Below are 14,045 nucleotides of genomic sequence, written 5' to 3' on the forward strand. Positions count from 1 at the left end.
CCTGTGGGAGACCTGGAAGAAGCTCCTGGCTCCTGGCTTCTGATCGGCACAGCACCAGCTATTTGCAGCCAATTGGGGAGTGAACCAGTGGATGGAAGACCTCTCTCTCTCTCTCTCTCTCTCTCTCTCTCTCTCTCTCTCTGTAAATCTGACTTTCAAATAAAATTTTTAAAAAAAGGAAATTGGACTTTTATTGTTTACAAGCAGAGAGTCGTGACTGGCCTGAGCATGCGAGGACTATGGCCTGCCAGAGTGGAGGGAGGTGATACAACACAGCCATTGCTCCTCCATCCCCACAGGCCTTGACACAAACCCATCCCATGATGTCCTTTCTGGCCCCTGAGCCCTTGTGGGTATGAGAAGTACCTAAATTAATATGCTAGTATTCATCTATTTGTATTTTACTCTAAGTGTTCTTGCCCCAAGCCCTGGAGGACACCAGTTCCTCTGATTTCCCCATAAGACGTAGCACACAGGTAGCAGGCAGCATGCACATCGCAGGCAGGAGATAGGAGGTGAAACACAGAAGGTGCTTGGATATTTGTTGAATGAAACAAACATGTCACCTGTTCACCAACAGCAGAAAGTGCCAAGTTTGTGTGACAATGCAAAATTCCCTAAGGATCAACATCTGATAAATTTTATTTTCTTCTCTTATAACCAAGCTCCCTTTTGCAGAAGGATTTACCTTTTCATAACCACTTCCATCCACTGGTTCACTCCCCAAATGGCCACAGTGGCTGAGACTGGACCAGGCTGAAGCTAGGAGCCAGGATCCTCTTCTGGGTCTCCCACATTGGTGCAGGGGCCCAAGCACTTGGGCCATCTTCTGTTATTTTCCCAGGCACATTAGCAGCAAGCTGGATTAGAATTGGAGCAGCTGGTATTCGAACCAGCACCCCATGGGATGCCGGCTCTGTAAATGGCGGCTTATCCTGCTGAGCCACAGTGCTGGCCTACAAGGGGACATTTTAGAACTAACTTCTGCTTTTGGCCTGCATCATGTGAAACATGAAAATAGAGTGAGAACTAGGGGATTTGGCCTCTAAACCAGGTTATCCTAGGTATGGGGCCTCACTAGTGATATTTAGTAAATACATGATCTTGGACAATTTACCCAACCTGTTGAACTGCATGCAGCACATTCCCCACAGAATGTAGGGGGAGTATGTGAAGTAAATTACATCTGCACAATATTTAGCACTGAGGCCAGCATTGTAGCCCAGTGAGTTAAGCCACTGCTTGTGAAGCTGGCATCCTATATCAGAGTGCTAGCTCCAGTCCCACTGCTCCACTTTCATCCAACTTTCTACTACAGCACCTAGGAAGCCAGTGAGTGATGGCCCACGTACTTGAGTCCCTGCCACCTCTGTGGGAGACCTGCATGGAGTTCCTGGCTCCTGTTTTCAGCCTGGCCCAGCCGCAGGCATTGCGACCATTTGGGAAGTGATCAGTGATGAAAGATTCTCTCTCTCTCTCTCTCTCTCTCTCTCTCTCTCTCTCTCTCCAATGCTCTGCCATTCAAATAAATCAATTGATTTATTCTGGCATCACACCAGATATTATAAAAAATCTCTCAAAAATAAATTTGTTGCAAGTGTTTTAATCATTATTCTTCCTGCTACAGTATAACAGCATTGCTTTGCTAGAGAACACAGATTCTTTCAAAGAAATTACTGTTCCCATTATCATGGACTCACTTGGCAAATCCTGTTTTCTTTCAAGACAAAGTATACAGACTGGTTCTAGGGATTCTTTTCAGAATTCCTCACCCCGGGATTCCGAATTCCAAGGAACAAGAGAAAAATGGAGGGACCAGTGCTGTGGTATGGCAGGTTAAGCGGCCACCTGCAATGCCAGCATACCATATGGGCACTGGTTCAAGTCTCGGCTACTCCACTTCTGATCCAGATCCTTGCTAATGGCTTTGAAAAGGTATCAGAAGGTGCCCCATGTGCTTGGGCCCCTATCACCCATGTGGTGAGAGATCCAGATGAAGCTCCTGGCTCCTGGCTTCAGCCTGGCCCAGCACTGGCCTTTGCAGCCATCTAGGGGTGAACCAACGGGTGAAAGATTCTCTCTCTCTCTTTCTCTCTTTCTCTTCCACTCTCTCTTTAACTCTAACTTTCAAAATAAATAAATCTTTAAAAAGAAAGAAAGCAAACATGGAAAGAAGAGGCAGGAGTAGCCAAGCTTGTCCAACTTATCCTAAAAGCAGTCCTGGCTCCACAGTGCCATTGATGATTGCAATGATGAGGATGCTATTAAATAGTGAAAGCAATACTTTTGTATATGGTGTTTTTCCCTTGGAGGACACTAGAAGCCAAAAGAATAACAAGTGGATCACCTAGCATCACATTAGGGATGCTGTATCAATATGAAATTATTCATGCCAAAAATTCCAGTGCAATGTTAGAAAATAATAGATTACATTTTTTCATAATTTTTATAATAGCTAACAGAAGGTGACTATAAATCTTATCAATGGTAATAGCTGTAGTCAGCATTTTAAAAACTTTCACTGTATGCCAAGTACTATATTAAGGACTTTTTATGTATCATTTCATTTAATACATTCTATTGCCTTGTGAAGAAGCTGTATTTTTAAAGATTTATTTTTTTGAGAGACAGAGTTACAGAGGCAGAGAGAGAGAGAGAGAGAGAGAGAGAGAGACGTCTCCATCTGTGGTTCACTCCCCAAAGAGCTGCAATGGCTGGAGCTGGGCCCATCTGAAACCAGGAGCCAGAAGCTTCTTCTGGGTCTCCCACGTGGGTGCAGGGGCCCAACGACTTGGGCCATTCTCCAATGCTTTCCCAGGCCATAGCAGAGAGCTGGATCAGAAGTGGAGCAGCCAGGACTCGAACCAGCACCTATATGGGATGCTGGCGCCACAGGCTGCAACTTTACCCACTATACCACAGTGCGGACCCCAAGAAACTATTTTTAATTGTATTTTAAGATGAGGAAACTCTGAGAAGCTAAGTAGTGCACCCAAGTGCATGGAAATAGTGGCAGAAACAGGATCTAAACCCAGATCTGCCCATTTCTTTAAAAAAATTATTTTAGCTGTTAAATGGGTAAACCAAGCCCTGTGCTTGCCCTGCTTAATAGGCAGGGCTACTGACTATGAGGGAGACTTGCTGGGGCAGACCTCAGGCAGGCCCTGCAGATAAGGGGAAATTGGAGGGGAAGCGTGAGCAGGGGGGCATCAGATGCAAGGGACTGTCAGGCTAAATGTCCCAGTGTTAAACTCTTGCCGAGCATAACTATTTTCCCTACTGAGAGACTGCTGGGACTTCAATAGGAAATAGAAAAGAGATTAGATGAAGCCCGGTGATTGCAGCCAGAGATCGTCTGGTCTATTTGAAGGCAATTTATGTAACAGTGACCAGCAGCCGCTCCTCTCAGAAACTGAGGCGTGACGCTCATTGGCTCCAGTGGGATGTGTGCACGGCGGGGGCATTGAGTCCTTGCTTGGAAACTCCCATTTCAAAAAGCCATTTTGTTCCATTTTGAATTAAAGTGAGAGTGAAAGTCATGTCCCATGACGCTTCCTGGCTAATAAAATTGCAGAGGCATTTCTGCCTGGGCATAAAAGATTATTTTAAGCATTATCTCCCGGGCTCCTCGGTTACTAAGGGAATCCTGTCTCTGCTCAGCGGTGAGCTGAGTTGCCATGACGATCCTGCCAGACGTATACCCCTGCTTTGGCACTTATCATTTTGTCTGTCCACTTCCTCTGTCTTTGCTGCTACACTGTGAATTCCTCAAGGACTGAGGTCTTCTGTCTTGATGCACTACAGTAAAATCAACATAGCAGAGTGAGTGCAGGTTTTCGAGTCAGACTGGTTTTGAATTCTAGCTGAGCTCTATATTAGCTAGGAGAGGAATTTGCTCTCTGAACTGTAGGCAATCACTGTGTGAGATGGGGAGCACATCTATGATTGCTGTCAGGAGCAAGTCTGGTGGTGTCTTTTCTTAACCAAGTACCTGGCATATAAAGTGCCCAATAAATAATAGATATTGGCATCATTACTTTGTTATCTCTTATGTATAGTGTAGTGTGGCTTAAGTTCACTTGATTATTCAACCAACATTTGTTGAGGGGCGGGCAGTGGTTAAGTCATCACCTGGGTCATCTGCACCTCTAATTGGAGTTGAGTTTGAGTCCCAGCTCTGCTTCCAGTCTACCTTCCTGCTAATGCGCTCCCCATGAGACAACACATGATGGCTTCAGTGCTTGGGTCCCTTCCAACACATGGGAGATCCTGAGTTTTGGTTTCCTGGCTAAGCACTTAGACGCTGGAATCAGCCTGCCCTGGCTCAACTTCTGGTTCTCCTGAACACATTGAAGGTTTGTGATCCTGGATGAGCTGCTTATATGCTCTGCTCCTCGGTTCTAGATGTGAATCTAGAAAATGACAGTAATAGTACCTACTTAACAAATGAGAAAGGGTGGATTTATATAGAAAGGGAACTTAGAATAACATCTGCCACTTAGAAAGAGCAATGTCACTATGAGATATCAGCCTTCTTCTGGGACTCCAAGTGGAACCAAAATCCTAAATTAATTCAGTCTCTACAGCTGTCTCTAGTCTCTGCATTTGCTAGGCTCAAAGGGGACACCCCAACAATGGTCCTGGGTGACCAGCATATTCTAAAGCCACACTCCAGCAATCAAAAACTACATTGGCATCAGGAGGAAGACTAGGAAAAAGGAGATGACAGCATTTTGTTCCCTGGCATGTGACGTTCCATTGTCTGTTGATAACATTTCTGTTTAGTAATCAAAGACCTTGAAAGAAATGTGCATTGATATAATGGCATGCTAAATACAACAGAGGGAGACAGGTTGCTGAGAAATGAAATCTACCTCACTTGATGTCTACATTGCTTTTTAAAAAATTTTTATTTAGGCTTTCTTAAAGCCAAATATATTTCCACACTGGGCATCCCTTAGAATTCTGAGGTCTGTGGGCTACTTAGGAATTCCTAAATAAATATTTTATTTCTAAAAGCATTCTATTGTGATTTGGTCTTCCTAGAGCTCTTTAATGAAATACTGAATAAATATCTGTAGATCTTGCAATATGCCATTTTGTTTCTTAATCCAGCCAGCAAGGGAATCTCAAGGTTTTTTTTTTTTTATTTTATTTTATCTTATGATTACCTCCACTTGGTGTTTGCCTCACCTTTATAACATCTCTACCAATCTTAAAATATTCTACATTATTACAACTATGGGAAAATGGAAGAAGGCTAAGGTTGATTTAATTAAAGTCTAAGCTCATTTTAAAAATTATTTTTTTATTTTCAAATATAAAACATGTTATGAACTAAGAGCATAAGTGAATACCAAAATGTAAATTACATAGCAATTAAAAATTTATTACTCTGCAATAAAATCACCATTCAGGACAATATTACAAACATTATAGGAACCAATCTTAGAGCCAGGTGGCAGGAACACATAAAGTGTTTCCAAAGAACCTTTGATTTGAAAACTATTCCTTCTATGATGATTTCTTTTTGTAGGACATGGCTCTAGTAATTCAGAAATGAAGCTACTCCTGATATTTTATTTAAAGAGCAGATTGGTCTGAACTAGTGGAGTAAGAATTATAGGACTACAACACTATAAAGAGACTGGTCCCTGGCACTTCAGGAGCCATGGGTTTTGTTACAGGTGTGGCCAAGTCCAAGAACCATACCATACATGGCTGGTTCCCAAATGGCATGGAAATGACATCAAGAACTCCAGTCACAAAGGTCCATCTCTTAGGGAGGTGGAACACAATTTCCTGGGGATCTTGTGTTTTACCATAAAGCACAAGAAGCAGGGCCCGAAGACATATACCAAGAATGCCAAGGCTGTGAGTGCATGTGCTGAGGCTATCAAGGCCCATGTCTACCCCAAAGAAATTAAGCCCAAGATCCAAAAAGCAGTCAGCTGCAGGCTCAGTTAACTTTTCTACATGACCCATCCTAAGCTTAGGAAGCATGATCAAGCCCACATAGCCAAGGATCTTAGGCTATCCCAGCCAGAGACCACAGCCAAGGTCCAAACCAAGCCCCAGGCCCAGATGTAGGTTACAGCTACAGCCCCAGTTCAGGCTGTTTCCCAAAGGCACTCAGGCTCCTAAAGAGGCCCAGGGCCTCAAAGATGCCCAGGACTCCATGCAGGCTGCATAGTAATAGCCTCTCTCTGTCAATGTGAAAAAAAAGCTGATGTGACCCCTGGAATAGCATCCATATGGGGCTGGTGTCCTGTGCTGTTTGCATGAGGAAATCTGAGGCAGGGTCTCAAAAAAGAAAAAAGCACTGTGAAGTCACTCTATTGTTCCAAGAGTAATTGAAGTCTAAGAGAGACAAAGTGGCTATCAGGGCCCCCAGGGTCTAGTGTAGCTTCTGAGAGTTGACACCAGAAATGACCGGAAGCTTGATGTCAGCCCCTAAGAACCCTAGAGGATCCAAGACTGGAGCCCTCGAGAACTGGGCCTAGTACCTGTGAATGAGCGGCACACTACAGAGACTACATTGAGTGTGATGTCACTTCCCAGTCCCAGCTGGCAACTAGAAAACGTATGGTTCATGTCAGCAGACAAATCATGTTTTGCTGTGATTTGGTTCAACAGTGGTATCTGCAATGGACTTCCCTGACTCAAGGTCAGAACTCTAGTCCAGAAGAGATCTGGCACTAGGGACAAGGTTAGATGGTGGTTTCTTCAATACCATGGCATGTGACATGTTTACTGCCCAATTCTCCTCCCTAGCTTTAGAGGAATTCCAAGACAAGAGTACTAACAAATGAGGGTATTCCACAAGCTTCATTGAAAATGAAATTAAGGCCGGCGCTGTGGCTCAACAGGCTAATCCTCCGCCTTGAGGCACCAGCACACCTGGTTCTAGTCCCGGTCGGGGCGCCGGGTTCTGTCCCGGTTGCCCCTCTTCCAGGCCAGCTCTCTGCTGTGGCCTGGGAAGGCAGTGGAGGATGGCCCAAGTGCTTGGGCCCTGCACCCCATGGGAGACCAGGAGAAGCACCTGGCTCCTGCCATCGGAACAGCGCGGTGCACCGGCCGCAGCGCGCCGACCGCGGCGGCCATTGGAGGGTGAACCAACGGCAAAGGAAGACCTTTCTCTCTGTCTCTCTCTCTCTCTCACTGTCCACTCTGCCTGTCAAAAAAAATAAATAAATAAAATAAGCCCCTCCCAACTCATCTGTAAAGAGACATCCTTTGGTATCTGCTCTTCCACACACCATCAAGCCAGTTAAACTTTTTTTTTAAAAAACTTTTATTTAATGAATATAAATTTCCAAAGTACAGCTTATGGATTACAATGGCTTCCCCCCAACAAACTTCCCTCCCACCCGAAACCCTCCCCTTTCCCGCTCCCTCTCCCTTTCCATTCACATTAAGATTCATTTTCAATTCAGTTTAGTATATATTAAGTAAAGATTTCAACAGTTTTCCCCCACATAGTAACACAAAGTGAAAAATATTGTTTGAGTACTAGTTATAGCATTAAATCACAATGTACAGCACATTAAGGACAGAGATCCTACATGATATTTTTTAAAAATTGATTAATTTTCTATACAATTTCCAATTTAAAACCAAGTTTTTTTTTTCATTTTCAATTATCTTTATATACAGAAGATCAATATAGTATATATTAAGTAAGGATTTCATCAGTTTGCACCCACACAGAAACACAAAGTGTAAAAATACTGTTTCAGTACTAGTTATAGCATTACTTCACATTGGACAACACATTAAGGACAGATCCCACATGAGACAAAAGTACACAGTGACTCCTGTTGTTGATTTAACAATTCACACTCTTGTTTATGGCGCCAGTAATCTCCCTAGGCTCTAGTCATGAGTTGCTAAGGCTATGGAAGCCTTTAGGGTTCGCCGACTTCGATCTTATTCCGACAGGGTCATAGTCAAAGTGGAAATTCTCTCCTCCCTTCAGAGAAAGGTACCTCCTTCTTTGGTGGCCCCGTTCTTTGCACTGGGATCTCACTCGCTGAGATCTTTCATTTAGGTTTTTTTTTTTTTTTTTTGACAGAGTGTCTTGGCTTTCCATGCCTAAAATACTCTCATAGGCTCTTGAGCCAGATCCGAATGCCTTAAGGGCTGATTCTGAGGCCAGAGTGCTATTTAGGACATTTGCTATTCTATGGGTCTGCTGTGTATCCCACTTCCCATGTTGGACCGCTCTCTCCCTTTTTGATTCTATCAGTTAGTATTAGCAGACACTAGTTTTGTTTGTGTGACCCCTTTGACTCTTAGACCTATCAGTGTGATTAGTTGTGAACTGAAGATGATCACTTGGACTAGTGAGATGGCATTGGTACATGCCACCTTGATGGGATTGTATTGGAATCCCCTAAGCCAGTTAAACTTAACTCTGTGTAATTTCATGTGTCCTGTTGGTGGTCTTTGGCTGATGGGCTTCCACCACACTGAGCACACACAATTACTCTAGTAAACTATATGCACAACAAAGGCTAGCTTTTGGCAGTAGAAGTCTTTCTATTCCCATGTATTATACCTCAAGACATATTTCTTTAATGAAGTCCATTCTTTTTTTTAAAAAAATATTTATTTTATTTATTTGAAAGACAGAGTTACAGAGAGAGAAGTCCATTCTTAAGTAATCTGCAGCAGCAGTGGAGGGGAATAGAAGGGTAAACAAAGCAAAGATTTGGGGATAAGTAGTAGTAGTAGTACTTAGGAATTCATGCTTGCCTGGATCTTTTTTTCTTTTTTTAAAGACTTATTTATTTGAAAGGCAGAGTTACAGAGAGACAGGAAGAGAGAGAAATCTTCCACCTGCTGGCTCATTCTCCAAATGACTGTAACCTGCCAGACTGGGGCTGGACAAGTCCAAAGCCAGGATTCAGGAGCCAGGAGCTTCATTCAGGTCTCCCATGTGGGAGCACTTGGGCCATCTTCCCAGGTGCATTAGCAGGAAGCTGGATTGTAAGTGGAGCAGCTGGGACTTGAACCATCACCCATACAGGATGCTGGCATTGTGGATGGCGGCTTAAGCTGCTACACCATAATGCAGATCCACCTTGCCTGGATCTCTTAAGCCAGGTTATTCATAGCTCTAGTAAAAGGATGGAGTTGAAGCAGATAAGTTTTAAGTTATTTCTGAATATCTAGAAACACGTGTCTGACAAGTAAAGAAGCAGACTTTTGAAGCAGTGGAGTGAATGTCCAAGGCACATATGTAGTGATTAGGCTGGACTGGGACTAGAGTTTGTGTGCACAAGTATTGGCTATCTATTATTGCACCACAGCTCACCCTAAAATTTAGGGACAGAACAACATTAATCAGGTTTTTTTTTTCTGCAATTGATCCCAGTCTGGAATCCATAAGCTTCTAGGCTGGGTGATTCATGCACAAGTATTTCACGAGTTGCAGTCATCTGAAAGGTTAACTGAGGCTGGTGGATCCACTTCCTAGGTAGCTTACTCAGGGCTGGCAAGTTGGTTCCTCTTTATATGGGCCACCCCACAGAGCTGGTGAATGTCTTCAGCACACTCTTCCCTTGGAGAACAACCCAAGAGACTAAGAAGCAGCAATGCCTTTCATGACCCAGCCCTGGAAGTCACACATCACCCCTTGGCGATATTCTATTGTGAACACATGCCTTGTTTCAGCGCCATTCTTCCCATCTGCCAGATGTGCCTTTTTGGCACCAGCACCTAATTCTAAGGGTGTTCCTTCATTTGCAACAAAAGACAATTTCCTTTCAGGACTATTTTGAGGAGTAACCAACACAATATTATCAAGCACTGCATTGCACAATGAGCTGCCACAGAGTGAGCACTACTTAAGGGATTTCCCTTTTCTTAGCTTCTTCTAGAATCCTGTCCCGAGTTCGTCTTCAACGCTTACACTGCTTATATCCTCTTCCACTTTACCAGTGGGGAGGTTTGCCAGTCTCCGCCCACCTCACCCATTACCCGGAACCTTTTGGAGGCAGAACTCTAACTGCCCGGACCTCTTTTCTACACGGACCGGAAGTGCCGCCGAAGTCATTCTTCCCGTCGCGGAGGGCGGCGGAGGACGAGCGGTTTGGCGGTTCTCGCAGGCTGCTGTAGACGCGTGGTAGTGGTGTGGAGAAACCGTTTTGAAAGCCGAGCAGCGGGGCGCTTGGAGGTATCGCGAGCCGAACCCTCCCTGGCGGCTCCATGCGGGATTGGAGGCAGCTGGCGCGGGCCGGCGCGCGGGTGCTGGGCTGCGGCGCAGGCGGCCTGGCTGCCGCCCCGCGCGTCGGGAGCAGGTGGGTGCGAGCGGGACACGGGCTGTGGGGTGTCTGCACAGCTGCGGCTTTGATCAGGGGCAGCCCTGGCGCGGGCACGTTACCGTGGGTGCCCAGAGGTAGGGCGCAAAGAGTAAGGAGCGTTAACTTCAGGAAGCAACGTGTTAGGGGCCGGTTAGCGAGCGTGGTACCGCGAGGACACTTCCAAGGCTTGTGGGGAAATGGGGTTAAAAGATATGTTTATTTTGGGGTAGAAAAATTTTAAGCCCATGCATAATTTCTTCGTAAGAGGTATTTTTCTATGAACGTTTTGAAGACCTTCCTGTGCACTAAAAGCTCCGTTAGATGTATTAGGCGCCTTAGCTGGTGTAGCGTCACGTGAGCAAACTGCTGTCACGTGGTTTACAAGTGAAGCTTAAGTGTCCCTGGCGACTCGACTCCTAGATTGGAAACTGTGTCTCTAAACTGGATCCACCTTACTGCAAAAGCAAAATAGACTGCAGAAGGCGTTTCTACTCTTACCCTAGTGCAGCAACCCCACCGCTTTCCGCCCTCCTCCCGCTGAGGTCTTTCTTGATGTGGCTGGACAGAAGTTCTGTCTCTTCCGGACCTTTTACCTTTGCCACACCAGGTTCCTTCACTTCTCGGCGAGGCCTTGTCGCTGCTGGGAGGATGAACATCCTCCTCCTGTCGCCTCCTCTGTTTGTAAACTGTGCAGATGCACATTCGGGTGTTAGGAATCTGACTGCCCCAGTGGAGAAGACTAAGAACTTTTCCTCCATGTGACCAGTAATAGTTAAAATGGGAGCCCTGTTATTATTGTAAGAAATGTCAGGGGGGGAAAAATTGGTGCAGAATCCGCTTTCCTAAGGCCTTGCCTGCTTTGCAGTGTATGGGCCCTCCCTTCCCTGCATAAAGCAGGGGAACTTTGATTTGTGGGCTGGCTTATTTCTTTATTGTTTTTACAGAACAGACATCTGGCTTTTTGTCCGAAGTCTCCATGGCAGGAGTGGTACTTGGTGGGATGAACATCTTTCTGAAGAAAATGTCCCGTTCGTCAAGCAATTGGTCTCAGACGCAGATAAAGCCCAGTTAGCAAGTAAACTGTATCCTCTGAAAGATGAACCCTGGCCTCTACATCCTTGGGAACCAGGTGGTTATTTTGTATTTGATGAATTCTCATCTCCTAATTACTGTGAGGTTGGACACATAGAAAATCATGAACATTTATCATCTCTTGAGTTTGTTTTTCATGTCTTAAGTGTATAGGGGGAGTGGGGAGGAGTTGGTTTGCAAGTTTATTTCCAGCCTCCCAGCCTGTTAGTGAATGATGATAATAAAGACCTTGAGATGGTGTTTTGTAGGTGAAAGGAGAATCGTTCTGCAAATATAAAAAGTTTTAAAATAAGTCCAGGAAGAAAGGATGGGAGAGTATGGTGTAATTATAACATGTTATGGGGATGTGTCAGTTGGGATGCTCTAGTATTCTGAGTTTATTAAGCAGAATTCCAGAATTGGCTCTTTGTGTCTGTTAAGACATTAAATCCATGTGTGGCCAGACCAGGAAGGAAAAAACCTTTCCTCTTGAGTGTGTGGCCTTTGAGTGGAGATTATGCTGATAGTGACCAAAAGCTCTTAGTGGAGCAACGTTGCCAGTTTATTTAACAAATCTAAATATCATGTTGGAAACTGACATACTCTTATGTTAGCAACATGACCACCTGTGGCATCTCTTATCTCAGCTATTCTTAGAATTTGAGTGATAGGTACTTTCTAATTATAATATTAGTATAAATTGATACTAGGAAAGCATAATGATGGATATATCTTGCCCTACACTGATACCAGAAGATAACCATATTTTGTGTAGTTCTGTTATATTTGGTCATTTCACAGATACTTACTGAGCACCAATATATTATCCCAGGGGTGGTTGATGGCATTAGATCTATAAGGAACAGTTTTGTTTCCTTCTCTGAATATATTAGCAGATTTCTTATATGCCTGCTCCTTAACTGAAATCTAGTCTTAGGAAAGACTGCTGTTTCATATTGGTAGATACTGAAAAGCTTTAGTTAACATTGGTTTGTTTTAATTGCCAGGTTCTTCTAGAGTTGGCCTTATTGCCCTGAAGCTGGGCATGATGCCTTTATGGACAAAGGATGGTCATAGGCACGTGGTCACACTACTTCAGGTGAGAAAGAAATGGAAAATGTAGATGGCTCTGAGTGTGTGCCAAAATTTTGTGTGCAAATCATAACGGACAATATTTGTATCTTGAAACATGTAACTGTATGGTAAGGAAAAGGATTATGTCGAACATGAAAAATGTTTAAAGTTTTTTCTTCTGGTAGTTTCAGCATGTTCTGACTCTTACATGAGCGGTGGCTTTCTGTTACTATTATTGAGATAATTGGGGCAATGAAAGAAATATATAACCCAGCTTCTCACAGGTCTGCTGGTTTAATTCATGATTGGAAAAAAGTCTCAATGCCATATTGTCTTCATAAATGGAATTCTTTCAACTTCAGATTACAGTTTTGATCTCTTTACTATCAGTATTACATACTGATAACCAGAGGAGGTTATATTTTGTTCATTGAGATGAGGTATATTCTTGTGATTGAGAATGTGGGCCCAGGGGTTAGGCGTTTGCCCTAGCAGTTATACAGTTGGGATGCCATCTCCTATATCAGAGTGACTGGAATTGAATCGGCTCTGCTTCCGATTCCAGCTTCCTGCTAATGTGCATCCTGAGACAGCAGGTGGTGACTCAATTGAGTTCCTGCCATTTATGGATTATTATTATTATTTTTTTTTTGACAGGCAGAGCTAGACAGTGAGAGAGACAGAGAGGAGAAAGGTCTTCCTTCCGTTGGGTCACCCCCCCAAATGGCCGCTATGGCCAGTATGCTGCGCTGATCCAAAGCCAGGAGCCAGGTGCTTCTCCTGGTCTCCCATGGGGTGCAGGGCCCAAGCACTTGGGCCATCCTCCACTGCACTCCCTGGCCACAGCAGAGAGCTGGCCTGGGAGAGGGGCAACCGGGACTAGAACCCGGTGTGCCTGTGCCGCAGGCGGAGGATTAGCCTATTGAGCTGCGGCGACAGCCTGTTTTTGTTTTTTTTTTTTTAAGGTTTATTTGTTTGAAAGGCAGAGTTAGAAAGAGGGAAATACAGAAAGAATTCTTCCAACCGCTGATTCAGTCCTCGGACAACAGCCAGGCCTGGGCCAAGTCAGAGCTAGGAGCCAAGAGCATCTGGGTGTGCCAGGGCCCAGTTGGGCCATCTACTTTCCCAGGCACATTAACAGGGAGCTGGATCAAAAGTGGAGGAGACGGGACTCAAACTGGCGCCCATTTGGGATGCCAGCTTGCAGGCAGCAGCTTATGCTACAGTGGTGGGCCCTAACTATGCCTATTGAAGTAGTGCACCTCATCTGTAAAAGGTGTATTCTTTTATAAAAGAATAATTATGTCCCACTTGAAAGTTAGTGTGAGGATTGTATGAAATGAAGTTGTGCTGTGAAACAGTGTTAAGGGGGGAGTGTTGTGTTGCAGTGGGGTTAAGCCGCCATCTGTGATACCAGCATCCCATATGAGCACCAGTATGAGTCCCAGCTGCTCCACTTCCTATCCAGCTCTCTGCTAATGTGCCTGGGAAGGCAGTGGAAGATAACCCAAGTGCTTGGGTCCCTGCTGCCCACATGGGACATCCAGATGGAATTCCAGGTTCCTGTCTTTGGCCTGACCCAGCTCTGACCTG

The 14,045-nt window shown here is 44.6% G+C and overlaps 1 protein-coding gene across 1 annotated transcript in view; it reads left to right on the plus strand.

Annotated features, from left to right (window-relative positions):
• The first annotated feature begins 10,043 nt into the window (after positions 1-10,043).
• MRPL3 (mitochondrial ribosomal protein L3) overlaps positions 10,044-14,045 on the plus strand; it is a 50,671-nt gene continuing 46,669 nt past the window's right edge. Inside the window, exons 1-3 of the mRNA XM_062214741.1 lie at positions 10,044-10,304; positions 11,252-11,436; positions 12,386-12,477. Of these exons, the coding sequence (XP_062070725.1) occupies positions 10,213-10,304; positions 11,252-11,436; positions 12,386-12,477 (369 nt within the window). The 5' untranslated portion in view covers positions 10,044-10,212. The remainder of the gene's footprint in view (positions 10,305-11,251; positions 11,437-12,385; positions 12,478-14,045) is intronic.

The sequence above is a fragment of the Lepus europaeus genome, chromosome 2 (assembly GCF_033115175.1).
Source record: "Lepus europaeus isolate LE1 chromosome 2, mLepTim1.pri, whole genome shotgun sequence".
NCBI lineage: Eukaryota > Metazoa > Chordata > Mammalia > Lagomorpha > Leporidae > Lepus > Lepus europaeus.